Source organism: Balaenoptera borealis, assembly GCF_965194805.1.
Source record: "Balaenoptera borealis genome assembly, chromosome: X".
Lineage (NCBI taxonomy): Eukaryota > Metazoa > Chordata > Mammalia > Artiodactyla > Balaenopteridae > Balaenoptera > Balaenoptera borealis.
In genome coordinates, this window is record NC_138881.1 from 30,994,177 (window position 1) to 31,012,161 (window position 17,985).

At 40.2% G+C, this 17,985-nt stretch overlaps 1 protein-coding gene across 1 annotated transcript in view; it reads right to left on the reverse strand.

Annotated features, from left to right (window-relative positions):
• The window catches only part of TMEM47 (transmembrane protein 47), a 30,023-nt gene extending 12,883 nt beyond the window's left edge, over window positions 1-17,140 (reverse strand). The window contains exons 1-2 of the mRNA XM_082378295.1: window positions 16,488-17,140; window positions 982-1,122 (exon numbers count right to left, since the gene is read on the reverse strand). Of these exons, the coding sequence (XP_082234421.1) occupies window positions 982-1,122; window positions 16,488-16,713 (367 nt within the window). The 5' untranslated portion in view covers window positions 16,714-17,140. The remainder of the gene's footprint in view (window positions 1-981; window positions 1,123-16,487) is intronic.
• Between the last annotated feature and the right edge of the window lie 845 nt (window positions 17,141-17,985).

Here is a 17,985-nt window from a genome sequence, read left to right on the forward strand (position 1 = left end):
ATTCTGACCAGTCTTCATGGGTATAAGAAGATGAACACAAACAGCAGGGGGCAGCAGAACACTTCTGATTTTATATTTTTAGACCAAATGACCCTTCAAATCCTGAGAAATTTCATCTATTCCCATCTTTAAACAGCTTTTAAATATCCATCTAACAGGCTAGATGGTTCTGTCAGTGTCTTCATTGTTGACAGTCACAGGGGCTTATTTTGCAGTCTTCAAATCAGATATGACTGACAGGGTAAATTGAAGGCACCAACAAGAATATTTCAGTTTTGGTCATTTATAAGAATATTTAAGGAGATCCTTATAAATGAAAATTAAACTCATATCAAATAATGTACTGGGCTTTTAGTCTTATAAGCCCCTTTTCTAAATAGCTCCCTGACTTTTAGTAAAACTTCCATTTTACCTGGGTTGATATTTTAATCCAAGCTGTGCTTCATAGAAAGATGGGTTGCTAAATTAATGAATATGCCATTGAACTCACACGATTGAATTGTTTGACGGGTCATGTTAAACGTTATGATTTTTCAGTATAACCATGTTTATTTCAAAACAGATTTATACCTTTAAGGGTACACATATTGTAATTTTTTTTCAGTTTTATGTCAGAGAAAAACAATTTTGCCTTAAGATCACCAAGGGGGCAGTAAAAGGAGGAAAAAAGTACTGGATGTGAAGAAAGACTTGGTAAACACATCTGCTGCAATTCCTAAGGCAACAGCCCTTGTCAAGAGCCATTATTTATTCGTGTTCTAGTTCGAAGTTTAGAAATTGCCACTGTGCTCTGTGAAATGCTTAACACACTGAAAACTGATACTATGATAAACCTGTAGCCAATTTACCTTAAAATATAACAAATGCCTCTTGATCTGTAGGTAATACAGCAACCACATTACTGTTTCTGCATGAGAAGGGAGGATGGTAGAAAGGTTCATGAAACTTTAATACTGGTTTGAAAGTAATGAATATATTTACCTGCTGCAAAAAGCATGACAGCAACAGGTCTGTAGAAGCGCCTTCGAGATCCCACGCAGATGGAAATCAAACCCACCAGGAATGCAATGAGAATGATGGCAGCACCGCCCAAGAGTAAAGCCAGAGTAGCAATCTGCCAGTCTGGAAGGAAAAAAGAAAGGCATTGCTTTTTTCAAGCAGTAAACTATGCTCAGCAGCAGTCACCTTGCTGCAGCTAAATAGATGTGATTTTACTGCATACCAACCATCCTTTGGGATTTGAGATGTTTTGCAACAAAAATTACTATAAATGTCCTTATTCAGGAAAGTCTCCTACATTATGCTAAACACAGTTGGGTTTTTTTTTTAATCTTTTTTTTCCATGTACCCAACTCTCACTTATCCTTCCAGACCCACCTTGAAATCTTCACTAAGCACAGTTTTTAGACCACAGGTTTGCCATGCTTTTCTTCCAAGGACTCTATTAAGCATTCATGCTAAATTGGTGCCCCCTGCACAACCTACTGTCATTATTATTATTATTTAATTTTCTATTGAGCTATAAAGTTCACAAATCATAAGTATAGAAAGTAGAGAACTTGATGAATTTCATGTATATTTACACACCCACGTAACTACCGCCCAGATTAAGATAGAGAACATTTCTATCACCGAGAAAGTTCCCTCGTGCCCCTCCCCAGTCAATAATTACCCTCCTACCCAGGCTACGAACCAACATTATTTACGTATTCGATTTGCCTTTTCTTAAACTTTATATAAATGGTATCAATTCTTTGATGTCTGGCTTTTAAGTCTGTATTTATTTTCTGTCTGGCTTTTATGTCTCTGATATTCAACCATGTTGTTGCATGTGGCTGTAGTACATACTTCGTTTTTTAATTGCTGTGCTTTCTTAGAAAGCCTTCCTTTGCACACACACACACAAAAACCTCAACTTTTTTAATTGCCTTTCTCTCCCTCCCCCCCCCAACTAAAACAACTCCCCCAGCAAATTAGCATCAGGAAGATTTGTTGTTTGTTTTTTCCTCTTCTCTTTCCTTTCATTCTAATCTTACTGTTGTATTTACCACCATAGGGATGGTTTCTGAAAGTAAGTATTCCCAGGGTGCCAGAATGGACTCTAAGTGGCTCCTTGGCTCCTTTCTTCATTCACACACGTTAACAGTAAGCATATACTGACCACTTACTATGTGCAGGCCTCTGTACAGATACTTTTGAGTCTCCCATGCCCTGAATGAAACCGAAACCTCGCTGAAATGTATTTGTTATTTCTTATAAAATAAAGATTTAGAAAGAGTATGACACAAAACTGGCCCATTTTCCATTTTACAAGAGTAGAATGTTCTCTAAGAAGTAAAGTGAATATATAAAAGCACTGTCCAGCTTAGGAAGCATCACAGAAAATGATACTGTGGAGAACATTCTTTCGTGGGTTTTGTTTGGAAGTCCCAGGCTGCCTCTTCTGGTCCTCACTTTAATGTATGTGCAAGAAATAAAAATAGACTTTAACCCATGGTTAAATTGCAATGCAGTCTATCCAAAGTCAAGAACTCATGAAAAAAAAAAAAGAACTCATGATATTTTGATGCTGCACTCTGAAATTATCCCTCCAGAGAGCTCCCAAAGTGCACTCTTTACCACTGCAGGATAAGGGACAAGTAGAGGAACCTACAATGCCCTAAGATTTTCTTCTTTTATTTACACTTGTATAACCCTGCCTCAAGCATCCTCTTCCACATCCTATCCTCCTAATAAATTCTGGAAATACAGCTGGCACTGAACTAGAACTCACACAGCATTCAAGAAACAAACAAACAAGGGAGAAAAACAGAACAAATCCATACTCCTTAAAATATAAAGATGAATCACAAAAAAGTGGAGAGCATTTTTTTATGCCATCTATTTGTAACAAAGCAATATAACTTCAAACAAAAGTATATCTGGCTTTCAACTAGAGTTTAAAAGGATAGCCATACTATGGGTTTTTTTGTTGTTGTTGTTCCATAAAAGCATGTAGCTTTGAATTAAAAAAACAAAAGAACAATCCTTACATTTGGAAGTCTCTAAATTTTTTTGAAAAAGTTTATGCATAGCACAATTTTATTACACTTTAACATAATAAAAATCCTTCTGAAAAGTTATAAGTTGAAATTTCTGAATAATAAATCAAATTTTCATTATATCTAAATGTTTGAGGTACAAAAAATAATAATAGTAAAATCAATCCATCCAGACATCAATCAAATTCCTGGAGGCTTTAAGAGCCAATGCTGAACATTTTCTTTTTGGAGTATTACTTTCATAAAATGATTATTGCTTTTAGCAACTTACTCCAATTTATTTTAAATAAATAAGAATTTTGAAAGTATCAATTTTGTTTAAATCAAGATACAACTTATTCACTCACTTTAAAAATATCTTAAAAATAAAAGCACAATAGATTGCTTTTTTTCAATAAGCTCTTTCACATAGCCCAAAAGGCATAAAATGCCATACATTTGACTATTTCTACTTTTCAATCCAAAATAAAACAGGAATTTTGATCACTTTTCTCTACTTTAAATATCCTCAAAGAATAGCTAAAATATATGTATTTATTTGCATTTTGTAAAGAACAAGACTAAGAAAAAAATTGGCAAACTTTCCCTCTAAAGGGCCAGATATTAAAATATTATTGGCTTTGTGGGTCATGGTCTCTGTTGCAACTACTCAACTCTGCCGTGTTGTGTGAAAACAGCCCTAGGCAGTATGTAAATAAAAGGAGCATGGTTGTATCCCAATAAAACTTTATCTACAAAAACAAGTGGTGGGCTGTCAGGCAATAGTTTGCTGACCCCTGGTCTATACCTCATGTACCATTTTTATTTATTTATTTATTTATTGGATGTGTTTTTAAAAATTTACTGATTGATTTATTTTTGGCTGCATTGGGTCTTCGTTGCTGTGAGTGGGGGCTACTCTTCGTTGCAGTGCGCAGGCTTCTCATTGCAGTGGCTTCTCTTGTTGTGGAGCACGGGCTCTAGGCGCATGGGCCTCAGTAGTTGTGGTATGCAGGCTCAGTAGTTGTGGCACGCAGGCTCAGTAGTTGTGGCGCACGGGCTTAGTTGCTCCGCGGCATGTGGGATCTTCCCAGACCAGGGATCAAACCTGTGTCCCCTCCATTGGCAGGAGGATTCTTAAATACTGTGCCCTGCAAGGAAGTCCTCATGTACCATTTTAAAATGTTGAACTTTCGTTTAGGTAAAGGCCTCTCAGACAGTAATAATTTCATAATGAAGTCAATTTGATTAATGAGTAATACAGGAGTGCAAAGTGATGCATATCCAGCATAACAACGGAAAACTGCAAAAAAATCCTAATTTCACATGTTGAATTTCCTTAAAATAGTAATACTTTATTTCATACCGAAAACCAATAAAATGCAATAGAAGCTACAGGAGAATAACAAGTATTAAAAGGGACTAGAACCTAATTAGGAGGGGAACCTCTTGTAGCAAAGGAAATAGTTCTAAAAAGTAGATGAATACAACCAGTTCTGACTTTCTTCTATATGTCCTATATTTAATTTTAAGTATTGAGGCTGTGGCTAATGAGAAAGTCACTTTAGACATAAAGTCAAAAAGGAGCACCAATCACCAGCATCTCCACAGTTATGATATTGCTACCCTTCCCTTTGGTCCACAACCATAGCTATGCCTGCTCAAACAGAAAAGCCATTTTATTTTCCAAGAGACTAGAATTGGGCCACATATGTCTGCCACTGTCCTGGCCAGAAGCTGGGGCTTAGACTGAAGTATTGAGGCTATATCTCTGGTGGACGGTGCCAAGTTTGGGGATTGCTGTCATTATACCCATTTGGAATGATTCACTTGGGCAGGTTGCCCAGGACCAAAGCTTTAACTCGCTGACCAGTTGAACATCAATCAGTAAGCTGAAAAAGCGGTTTGAAATGGCTACCATAGTCAAGGAGGCTCAGGGTAGTTTTCAAGGTTCAGCACTAGGCATATTGGAGCTGAGAACAGTGCACGTGGCATTGTGTCTCTTTCAGTAAACAGCAACAGAATCCACTGTCCAAATATTAGGACCTGCCTCACAGATGAGTTAAAGTCAGGGACTATGTAGATAGGTCTGATACCATTTTCCTCTTTCTTACTGAACAAGACTAGGAGATGGGGGAATAAACAAGTCAAAAATACTTTTATAGATACCCACTAATGGCCATTAAAATAATAGGCTGGGATACATGTTTACAAGGATATGTATTTACTTATCTACCAAATGTAGATTTAACAAGAATATATACATATAAAATATTTTGTTATATACTACAGGACTCGGGCAATTTTACATTAATACTATAATAAATGACTGGAAAACTATACACGAATCGTTTTTTCCATTAGAAGGTTTGCATGCCACAAATACTTGCTATCCCATATTCAGTGTTTGCAAAACAAAATGTCATAAAATTCTCAATTTTCAGCTCCATTTCTTCAAAAAAAAATCATTTATTTTAAGTTCTCATAATTGGTTAATTTCTATATCAATCTTAGTTCCCCTATTTTATAGCCCTCACAGTATTTAATCAGATGAAGTGTTAAGAGTCCTTAGAGATTTATTACTCGGCATTAGTTTTATACATTTCTATAAATGATATACTGATACTGTAGTGGAGCAGTGAACGTAAACCAGCTCTGCAGAACATCAGTGGCCATGGTTCTGTTTTACACATTGCAGTGCTCTGCACAATTAAAATTGGTCATTGTTCAATGTTGGGCCACCTGATTTGAAATCTGAGTTTGGTTTCTAAGACCTGAGAGAACAAGTGATAATAGGTTTGGAGGAAATAATGTACAACCTTGGTCCATAAACTGGTTAGGTCTCAAATGGGCTGGGAGGGATGTTTTGGATCCGGAAATGAAACCTGAAATGAGGCTGGCATAGTATATGTCAGGTTCCACTTAAGAGTATTTTGGCAAAACTGACACAGTGACACACCAGATGCATTGGAACTGCACCTACAAAAGCCAAGGCTAAAGATAAGTATGTGCTTCCCTATGACAGCTTTCTCTAACAGAAAAAAGATAAAAGAAAAAAGGAAAAAAATAATTTAAAAAAAAATATATATATATATAAAAGACAAACACACAATGTTATGCTTTCCCCCGCAGCTACAGAACAAAAATTGGGCAGTCCATACGTCAAAACATCAAGTCCAACATTAATGTGCAACTCAGGAACTAAATTCAAATCCTCTTTCAAAGTATTTTTATTAGCGGGTGCCAGAGTTTCCAATGTCTATAAATGCTTTAGTATTCTGCAGAACTGTGCTGACTTACTTTACAATCTAATACATGAGACTGGCCTGAAATTGCTACTGCATTATGAAAATTCTATGGGCCACATTATAACTGCCAAATTGGAGAATTCACATTCCCTTGGGGAATTCAGGGTCAAAATTTACTTCCGATTTTCAGGAAAAGCAAAATCTAAATGATGATACATTTTCCACACTTTTGAGCCAAGCTCAGTGTACCACACCAGTGCCTAAAGCTTTCCTCCACCCGTCTCATTTCAAAACCTTTAACTCATCAGACACTGGCTAATTTATTTACCTCTGTAGGTATTGTTTATACGCTGAGATTAGTTCTACTGTATGTAAATCCTTGAGCACACAATTGTCACTTCTTCTAGGAAATTAGATATAATTAAAAAGCAATGAAGAAACACATTTTTAACCTTATAAATTCAACTCCCACAGCAGGAGTGGGTGGTACTTCCCCGAGTGTATTCTAATATTTTAATGCACGATTCTCACTATTCCTATAATTCTCATCAGAAAGTAAAATATTGATTTTAATAACTTTTATAATCACACTGAAATGTGCCAGACAGGCACTTATATTTTTACCTTTGAATTCTCCAAAAGAATATTAACCAAAATGATATCCATAACTGCAATCAAAATCATTCACTACTCAACCTAGAAGAGTAATCTTTTCTGTCATCTTGACGCTATCTCACAAGCCATCCACAAGTTCTCCTTAAAGTTACTCTGCATGTGGCAGATGAAATGGAAAATCGGAACCATTTCTGAGTGAGTTTAAACTTTGTTTTCTTGGCTAAGTTGCATCCTGACCTAAATCCATCAGCATTGCGTTAATTTTCCACTGTTCCATGGGATACAGACACAAACAAAGGCAGCCAAAAGAAGAATCCGGATTCTAACTTCAATAATTAAAATGACCATCTCTTTTTTCAAACAACTAATATCAAAACTAACATTCACATGCAAACAAATATTTATGGCAAACAACTACGTCTTTCATAAAATGACAAACAGTATAGACACTGTGTGCACCAAGCTGCACAAAGTCAAGTGGAATGTCAGAGAAGCACCTACTTTAAAACCCATGTTAAGTTGGCAACAATATGATTTAAGTCTCACTCTTTAGGACCATTTATGGATAAAAAATGTGTCAGAAATACAGCGCCAACCCGATTTTAAGCACATAAATGACCTCAGGTAACCATCCAAATACATAATGCAACAATTTTAATGACCAAAGTGCAGGTCAATTTTACCAAAATTTTGGAAAATTCTGGTGGTCCAAGAGTGCCGAACAGGTTATTAATTTTCAAGCCATGACAATTTTGTTCAAGACTTTTGAGTTGTTTTGTGTTGATGTTTGAAGAATACACATACTTTTTTCTTTACCAATAAAGGGGCACTTTAGCTGCTTCACAGAATTCTATCACAGAAAATTTGGTGGAAATGTAATTTATCATCTAAACACCATAACATACAGTGTTTTTTTCCCCAAATAAAACCATTGTATACACTGCTTAGCCAAAGCCCTACTATTAAAGTATGTTTCAGTATTTAGACAAAAAAGAAAGACACCATCGCTGCTAATGGCTGCTGTTTCTTACCAAGTATTCTATTAGAAAGATTTCGTTAGCATTTGATGGTAACTAGTATTATCTAATGGGTACTGGTATTTCTCAATAGTAATTCCTAATCATAGTACATATATAAATTTGTGATGTGTTTGTTACATCAAACATTGTTCCTTCTCCACTCTTTGGAAAAAACCTAAGAAGGTTACAATTTGGAAATCTTGGTTATTTGGAAAAACGAGAAGAAGAAAACCCATGCCAAGACTAGGAGTGGGTGACCTGCCTCTAAGCAACTAAAAAGCTTTTGTGATGGGTTTAGCGTAGCTAATAATAATCAAAGAGCAGATGGAAGACAGCCAGCCAGTTACCCACGATCAGAATTAAAACACCCCCCAGTAAATATGGAGGGATAAATTTGGCAAGCTAGTGCCCCCACCAGTTCCCTGTTAGCGAGCTTCTTTAGATGAGATCCCTTCTTCTACCCCCCTGCAGAAGGTGAATTTATATTTATTTCCTCTTTTATAGTACTTCGTACATTTGTATTATTTCATTAATTTGTTTAAAAGAAACTTTCCTTCATCACCTTGCTCTCACCACCAGAATGACTAGCTGACTTTGTACCAGGACAATGCTTACTCCCTGCTAGGAAATCAATGAATATGTTTCAATGAAGTTAACTACTTGGATACATAGGAGAAGATAGAAAAGACCCTCCCGGGACATTTCTATCTCTCTTTAAGTCACCTACTAGTGCTAGGAAAAGACTCCAGGTTGCCTTCACAAAGCACTATGCATTATGATGAACATTTGGTTTCAGGACCATAAAACATGACAGAAATAAAACTCCTTCTGATGGAAATTTGAGTCCTTTTGAGGGGGTGCCTTTTCATGCATAGAGAATATGTGAGTCGGAGTCCCAACTTCTATTTTTTTAACATCTTTTTGCCTAATACGCATATATTTTGTAAAGACAACCAATATTTGTGACCTTATCTTGAAACATGGCTCATTAAAACTATCATTTTAAATCTCACAACAGTTAATAAGCTGGTAGAGATAAAAATGATCTAGATATTCTTTTTCCTGGTTTTCTGGAAACCATGGATGCTTCATTTTTGTAGGGGTTATTGTTTGTTTTGTTTTGTTTTGTTTTATTAATGGGAGTCTTTGGTGCCAAAGGCAAGACTACAATAGAACAGAAAATTGATGGTCTACTAATGTCTCAAAATCCCAAACAAATATAGGAGCAAAAAAGGGTAAGGAAGGTGTCCTTGTCTAATTTTCAAGGGAGATGATCCAATACTTTGAAAAGACTGGTAAGATTTAACTGTCCATGCCTTTGACATGTGAGGATGAAATTCTGCTTAAGGAAAAATCTGTCTCATGATAAATAAGTGTATCTTTAAAAAAAATAAATAAAGCCAGAATGCAATAATAAGTTTTTTTTGTTTTTGTTTTAATCTTTATTTATTTTTTGGCTGTGTTGGGAATCCATTACTGCTTGTGGGCTTTCTCTAGTTGCGGCGAGTGGGGGCTACTCTTCATTGCAGTGTGCGGGCTTCTCATTGTGGTGGCTTCTCTTGTTGTGGAGCACGGGCTCTAGGTGCGCAGGCTTCAGTAGTTGCAGCACATGGGCTCAGTAGTTGTGGCATGTGGGCTCTAGGGCGCATGGGCTTCAGTAGTTGTGGCACGCAGGCTCAGTAGTTGTGGTGCACGGGCTTAGTTGCTCCGTGGCATGTGGGATCTTCCCGGACCAGGGCTTGAACCTGTGTCCCCTGCATTGGCAGGCGGATTCTTAACCACTGTGTCACCAGGGAAGTCCCCCAGAATGCAGGAATAAGTTGAAAGGAAAAATCAGTCTCTTGATAAATAAATGTATCTTTTAAAAAAAAATAAAGCCAGAATGCAGTAATAAGTTGATCCAGTGAAATTTATATGCATATAATCAATTTAAGAAACTTACATGGCTGGCTTCCACAGACTTTTGGAAGTGTTTTTCAACTTAAAATCAAGCAGTTGTTTTAAAGAACCCTATCATAGAGAAACTTAAAGAAAAATAAGTTTTTGTTGATTTTTAAGGACTAGCCACGGTAACAATGTAAAATTTGATGATAATAAACATCTAAAACTTAATGGACTTATCAACATAAATGAGTCTATTTGAAGACTCTTAAAATTCTATGGGAAATCAAATCTTGGATGATAAATAATCTTCTAAAAAGTAGACAGCTGTTTCACATGTAGTGCTTAACTTCTTCATCCAAAGTTCCATACATGATAGTATTCAACAATCCTTCAAATACCAAGAGATAGTTATCTGCAATATTACTGGAAATTCTGAAAATCCGCCCTGCAAGAATACTATGGCTAAGTACAATCTCTCTATTGAGTCTTTAATATTCTGTCTTGCCTTATTTTTCTTGTCCATGCAATAAATTTAATTGGGCAGGATTATTTTTTAAAATCTTTTCTACTCCAAATGTGCTGTGATTCTGTGATTCAACATATGGGCAATTATCAAGAGAAGAATCATGTTATTAAAATAATGAAAATACAAGCAAACAAAAAACATCCCTGCAACTCTCATACCTTTCTAGCACTACAAAACTTGGCTCCTGTATGGAATTGTTACATTTTAGTGTTCATGTACAAACCATGTCGTCAGACTAATACAAAACCTTCTAAGAAAGGCTAAAATTTTATCATGAAACATGAAGTAGCAAATTAAGAGTTCAGATTCTTAATCAGTTTGATCCTTGATCATTTGAGACTATAAACCAAAAATGACCTAAGGTTGAATATATAGAGAGAAAAACGTTCTCTATTTGTAGACAGGTTAAGTTTTTGAGCTCATTTGATTCCAAATCTAGAGTAACCCCATACAAGCAACTAATCATTAAAGCCATGTGTTGGTTGAGGGCAGTTTTTGCCCCAGCCAAATGTTATTTATACAATTGATTCAAAGTTCTTAAAGAAAGAAGCTATGTAGTTGTCTTGGTTCTTCAAAGGCAATAAGAAAGAATGCAGATTTCTGGCTAGACTCCAGTGTCAGACTATACTTGCAAATGTGGCCCAAGAGCATTTCCTATCCTACATGCTCTTCTACAATGTGACCTTGCCACTGCTCCATCAAGAAGCAAAGCCCAGTTCTCCTCCCCTGGAATCTGGACTATACATATGGCTCCTCTGTGATTTCCCAGGCTGGTTCAGACAGAGACTGATTCTCTTTGAACCCTTGCTCTCAGCAAAACTACTCATCCTGTAAGAAGTCCAACTACGCTGAGACCACCATGCGAGAAAGGCCAGTCCCAGCTGAGTCCAGCCTCCCAGCCATTCCCAACAATAAGTCAAACCCCGTGAAACCATTTGGAAGAGGATCCTGCAGTTCCAGATGTTCTAGTTTCCAGCCATTCAAATCACCCTCAGCTCCAGCTCCAGACATCCTGGAGCAGAGACAAGCCATCCTCATTATGCCCTATCTGAATTCCTGACCCACAAAAGTCATGAGCATAATAAAATAACTGTCATTTGACACCACTAACTTTGGGGGTGGTTTGTTTTCCAGCATTAATAACTGGAACACTCTTGGAGAAAACCTGTCCCTACCACTGATTGAGAACTTGGTAAACTTACAAAAATACCTGGTCTCCTCAATAATATATGGAGATAACATTAGCTAAACTGCAAGTTTATTCAACACTGGGAATAATAGAGATGTCTGGCCCGGAATAGTACTGAATAAAAGGTAGCTATTAGACAATAATTTTGTGATCATGATTTACCAAGAGCACTGTTAAATGCAGGGAAGTACATATCAAAATTTAAATTTGAGACTAACAACATACTTCATTCAATGCAAAAAAAAGTTTACCACTTAAGGAGGAAAAAGCCCTCAATTATTGAAAAAAATTATCATTTTGGGTTTGCTTCTCTGAATATATAAGGAAGAAACGCAACCCTAATGAGCAGGTATGTTTGCATATTTAATCTTCATGACAAATCATCTGACGACAGTAACTGTATGAGGTCATATGATTGGTAAGTGGTCAAGTTCAGGGCAGTTTGAATCCAAAGCCTCATATATTCTTCACAACACTACTCTGCCCTCCTAGAAGATTATGTTATAATTTATCAGAGTTCATAAAGAAGTTTACTGTGATATTTAGGTAATATAATCCAGGGACTTATTTTGGAGCACCTACAATCCTTTTCACTAATATATCCAGTAGTACTTTGCGGTCTCACTAAGTGGTCTTAGTATTAAACAGAAACCTGAAAGTGATTCTTCAAATTTATTCCTGACAGCGGGCAAAATCTATTGCTTGAGATATGCTTTTGTTTGTTTTGGTTTTGTTTTGAAAGGTTTTATGAAAGGCCAGGCTTCTCACATACTCATCAAATCCCTTAGCTGACAAAGATTGATCTAAATGGCTCCCTGGAGATTACAATCATTCTACAAATGTGAACAAAAGAGGAATTATATCTGCCCACAAATTAAAATGTCCTTTGTAAAAGTCAATCTGGGGAACTTCAGAGTCTTAGGAGACCTTAAAAGGAAATCGTCATCAAGATCTTGAAATGTTATACTGGGTTTTCTCTGGATTATTAATCAAGAAAGTTTTGGTGCTAAGTGCTGCTCTTTGAATAATTTTCTACCAGTCTACGCTGTATAGGTTAAATAAAATTCCATTTGTTCTACTTCTGTTCTTTTTTAGGAAGCCAGAATAGAGTATAACTGTTGTGACCTCCAGGCTTGCTGAGCTATTTGTAAACATGCATCAATATCAACTAATTTCAAGCAACAAGCTGAACTTTCCCTGGAGTAAATCACATTGCAAAGTTTTCCAATGAAATTACGTTTCCCAATTAAGATATGGATTCAAAATATGCACAGATGATACACATCTGAACTCAGAATCACTGTATCTCAGATTTTCTAAGATTTGCAGGTGTTTAGGCAGTTCCGTTTATCTTAAACTACCACCCAAGACAGGTTTTCTTATAATGCCTTTTAAAGTGGATTTTTATATCACAGTTTTTAAAAAATGAGCTACATACAAAGCACTCTTAAAAGAACCCCTTGTCAACTGAAAATAATAATATTCACCTGTTATTAGCCTACAGCGCACTGCCATTTCAAAACTGCCAGTGACTCATTACAAATGCAGCTATTTTTAGGACAGTGCGCGAATGTTAATATTCCTTGAAAAAGGAACCAACTATTTAATCAAGTATTTTGTGGATGGAAAGATGGATAAATGCCACTTGTTATATTCCAAAATTACTCTCAGTAAATTGTGTTCATTTGGCCATCTGCACACCCTTACATTTTGCTTAGTCAGTAAATAACACAGACGTCAAAAAAGCCATCTGATTTATATGAAATAGCTACATATTTATAAATTTTAAAGAAGAAGCATAAAATTACCCTAGAGGTTATACAGTACGTTTGAGTCAAGTTTAGGGTGTCAGCTTTCTGTATACACTTGAGTAATCCTATTTGTACTAAGGATTCTCTTATAATTGCTATGGCTGTGAAACCCTATAATTATATTCTAGGAAAAAAGTTATCAAAACTAAATGCGACTAAGCAAAAGTCTAAAACATTACTATCATTTAAAAATAATATTTAAGATGTATTAAAAGTCTGCCAAAATCATCCTTAGAAATTCTGTGGCCAGCAGCCATGTGCGTACTACCTATTCTAAACTTCCTAACAAGCATACTTAATTTATTTATTTTTTTCCTGTTTCCACCGCGAATGACAGTCTATTAGCCATTTTCTCATTTGTCTTTTTGGGAAATTTACAGCTTAAAGATGAATGCCTGGATAGTCCCCCATACACTGAATTGGGACACCGGAGAAAAGCATTACGGTTGACTGACACCCGGATTACTGGTTCGTACTAGAAGTGCTGACGCAACCTGCAATACACCAGGACACAAAAGGAATGGTTCTGCTTTTGCTTAAAACCATAAAACAGGTTATAAGCGGCAAACGATGCACATTTGGTACCAAAATTAAAATGCGGCTTTAAAAATAATGGCTGAGGGGAAAGTTTCCGTAGGAACTGGGCCTAAGTAGGACATATCATCATCGGTAGAAACATTCCTGAAATTTCCCTTCTGTATTTACAAGCTTGCCTCTTCACGGCAGTTTCAATTCTAATTAAGACAAAGGTTTTTAATTAAGCCCTGAAGATGCTGGTAAAGGGCCTTCAGTAAAACTGTCCTTGGTGGTTCCTCCTGAAGTAATTCATTTCGAGAGACAAAGAAGTGGATCTCTTAAAATCTTCAGAGAAGACATTTCCCTCCCTGCTTTCTGCTATTCAACACAGCAAACAGACTGAGAAAAGCTGCCTGCCCTTTGGAACGGGCAAGGAAAACATTGCTCGTTTCACTTCAAGCTTCCCCCTTGTTTCAGAATACTGGTGCACAGAAGCTTCAAGTGCACCGAACACTGTAAGAAAATAGACTTTGTAAAGTGGGGAGATGAGCGATTTTCCAGATTTTGTTTCCTTTCCTCCTGCATCCTCCCCGTCCACCACCACCTTGGGGAGGAAAAACGAACTGCTACTACATAAAGAAAGTCAAGAACTTGTTCCAGATAGCCTCCAACAAAACCATTTCCACCAGCCCAATTTGCTTCTGAAGTATACTTTTTCTAGGATGAAAACTATTTTATTTTCAGGAACGCAACAAGAAATAAATGCTGCAGTATGAGTTTCAGCAAGAGGGTTGAATAACGGGTTTAGAGGAAAAAATCAGAAGTTGTACCAGCCTCCGATTTTTACCTTGCAGAGTCCTATTACAACTATATTTGCATTAAGCTTTTGTCTCCCTATTTCCTTGCTTAGAGAGGAAAATAGCAGAGATAAATGGGTATGGAGGCAATGAAGGGAAGATTAGCAAACACTGCAGACGCGCCACAAACTCGAGCTGGCTTCTCCCCATTCCCCACATTCCTGGCCCAGAGAAAAGGATACGGGCCTGAAAAGAAAATGGGAGTTGAAGCTTGTTTCTCCTACCTATCTGAAAAGTCTTTATGCAATCAGGGGGCTATTATTTCAGGAGACAGTGAGAAAGGGGCAAAAGATTCACGTTGCTAAGGAGACGTGCTGGAGCTGGCATTCCTACATAAATTTCCATTTCTATTGGAGAGGGGAAAGAAAGCATATTTTCTCCAAAGTTTATTTGGATCCCCTGGTTACTGAAGAAAGGCATTTTACCAATTTATTTTATCTTTAGTTGTAAACAACCAACCCTGAAAGAATTAAAAGACCTAAATGTTGACCTCCCGCTGCCAACCAGTCCCCTCCACAGTAAATTAAGAAACAAAGACGAAATCCTTCAATGGAAATTTTGAGGTAATATCAAAGAAAAAGCCTTTTGTAAACAGACAAATTTATGGAAGAAACTAAACCAAGTGCACTAATTTCTCTTATAACAAGAAACCAAAGACAAAAGCAAATCTGATTTTTGTGGCTCTTTGTCCTATTTCAACTTGCCTGGAACTTGACACGTTTCCAGTAAAGCTTTATAAATAGTCCCAGAGAAGACAGGAAACTGTCACGAAGGAATTTAATGAGTTTCTCAGGGGTCCGCGTGTAAGTGTGTAAAATCACAGCCTGGTCCTCTGCCTTTTATTCCCCTTTCTCTGCACTGACACCAGCAGCTGAAGAATCAAGATTAGCGAGGAATAGGGGTTTGCAGCAAGAAATCGGAAGTTGTCAAATTTCTGTTAAGGGCGTAACATTGGGAGGGCAGGGGAAGGCAACCCGGGCTCAAGGAGAGAGTAAAACGGTAAAGGCCCTCCGTGACTACCTTATTCTCCGTCCTCCACCCCATCCCTTTGCTGTTTCCAGTGCTGGCTGAATAAGCCACAACTTTCCAGGCATCTGTGAGTACCTCATGCAGAAGAGCAAGAAAGATCTGGAGGACTGAAGAGGCATTTGGAGTGGGAAAGAAAGAAGAGCAACTCTCAACCAAGGACGGTGTCACCAAAAAAGGCAAGGAAATTAAAGCCTGTCCCTCTCCCAACTCTTCACATCCCTCAAAAATTTAAGGAACTAAAATCCAAACCGAAACTCACGGGAAAACCCAGGTAAAGTGGAGTAGAACAGGCAGAAACGGGGGCACTCAGAGGTAAACTCAGGCAAATTCCTTCTTGAGAGAGAAGTGGGGAAGGCAGAGAGAACCCACAGCATCCTGGTGGGAGTTGGGGCGCTTTTGCTTGTGTCTTTTTTAACGCGGGTGTGGAAGGCGTTGCATTTTCAACCAGCCACATGGTTCTAGCCTTAAATGATAACAATTACCCAAAATAGCATACGTGTTACTCCAGAGCCCGAGGAATGGCCACGGGAAGAGAGGGCGTGGGACATTGCACTGGGTTTGGCGACCGGGACTGGGGAGAGGTGAGGGGTGGAGGAGATCAGGGAGTTGGCTGGAGCCCGAGGATCCGCGAAGGGCCAGGATGGAGGGGGTGGACTAGGGTGGGGGACACACAAGGGAGAAGGGGAGGCGGGTAGAGGCGGTAGCTGTCCAGGCAGCGGGGCGCGGGGCGGTCCGGGGCGGGAGGCAGGGGTCGCGGCGCGCCGGGCCCTCACCGCTGCTGAGTGTGGACTCGCAGTGCCAGATGTCCAAGCTGGCGGGTTTCCGGCAGGACTCCCACAGGGACAGGTAGTACTGGTGGTCGGCCGTGACCCAGGCCGGGCTCAGCACGGCCCCCAGGTCCAGACACAGTGCCAGGAAGATGCACACCAGCCCGACCAGCTTCAGCGGGGTCAGCACCGACACGCGCACCTCCTCCATGCCGCTGCCCGCCGAAGCCATGTCCCGGGCGCCGCAGCCGGCCCGCCCCGCCGGAGACGAGGACGCCAGGCGGGTCCGGAGAGCCGGGAGCCCGACCTCCCACGGAGGGAAGCAGCCGAGCCGCCGCGCGCGGGGACTCGCTCCCTCGGGGATCCACGCGCTTTCCGCCGCACCACGAAGGTGGATCTGCGGGGCGGCCGGCCGGGGACCGGGTCGTGGGCAGCCGCAGCGACGCCGATCCCACCGTGGACCTTCGCCGCCGGCCCCGCGCAGCGCTCTGCCCGCGCCCGCTCCGCCCCGGCGCTGCCCCGCTCGCTCGCTCCGCCCCGGCCCCTCCCCCGCTGCGGGAGGCGGCGCCGAGCGGGGAGGGGCAGCGGTCAGCACCCGGGCCGACGTCAGGCTCCGGCTCCTGGCTCCAAGCTCCCGGCGCGAGAGGCTTGCGCCCGCCCCGCCCCTGCCCGGTGCGCGCGGAATGGGTCCGCTCTCTCTCTGCCCCGCGTGCGCTGTGCGCGCGCAGCGAATCCTCTACCCTAGTGTTCTGCGCGCACAGAGCCCCATGCGAGCCCTCCGCCCCCGAACCGCTACGCGGGGCAATTCCTCGAAGCTGCCCGGTCCCCGGCCTCCGGCCCCGCCCCTGGCCGCGCTCGCTCCGGGGTCGCCTGGCTTCCCGCCCCCACCTCCTCCCGTCACGTGGATTTCCTTTTCTTAGCGAGCTGGGGTGGGTCCTTTTCTAGAAGGCGTCAGCTGTAGATTCCTAGGTTTCTTGGGCTGTGGCCATTGGAGCAAAGAGAGGTTCTCTCTCAGCGATGTAACACACCCCCTCCCGCCCCGCCAATTTCTCATCCCGGGGGGATTTGGAAGAAGGTGGAGAAAAGTGACAAAAGGCATTTTGTTCTCTTTTCAAACTCAGGATGGACCCAGTCTTGGACGCGATCTCTTCCCCCCCGCCCCCTCCCGCCAGTTTTCCCTATTTCCTAACTTTCCCCGCCGGCCTACTGCGGCTTCTATTCTCTGGGCTCGCCTCCTTTCGCGCCCCCTAGGAAGGGCGGCGTGAAACGAAAGAACGCAGGAGCTAAAACGGGAATGAGAGCTCCCACAAAATGTGATGTAAACCTTACTTGCTTCCCCGCTGCTGTGTTCTTTGCACGTTGTTTAAAACCTTTATTCATTCGGCTTTACATTATGCCAAGTGGGATCTGAATCCCTCCATGGCATTAACCTTTTCCTGTGCCCCGAAGACCTAGCCCAGGGCCTGGCATAGGAAAAGTGGCATATCTTTAAGTAATGAACCTA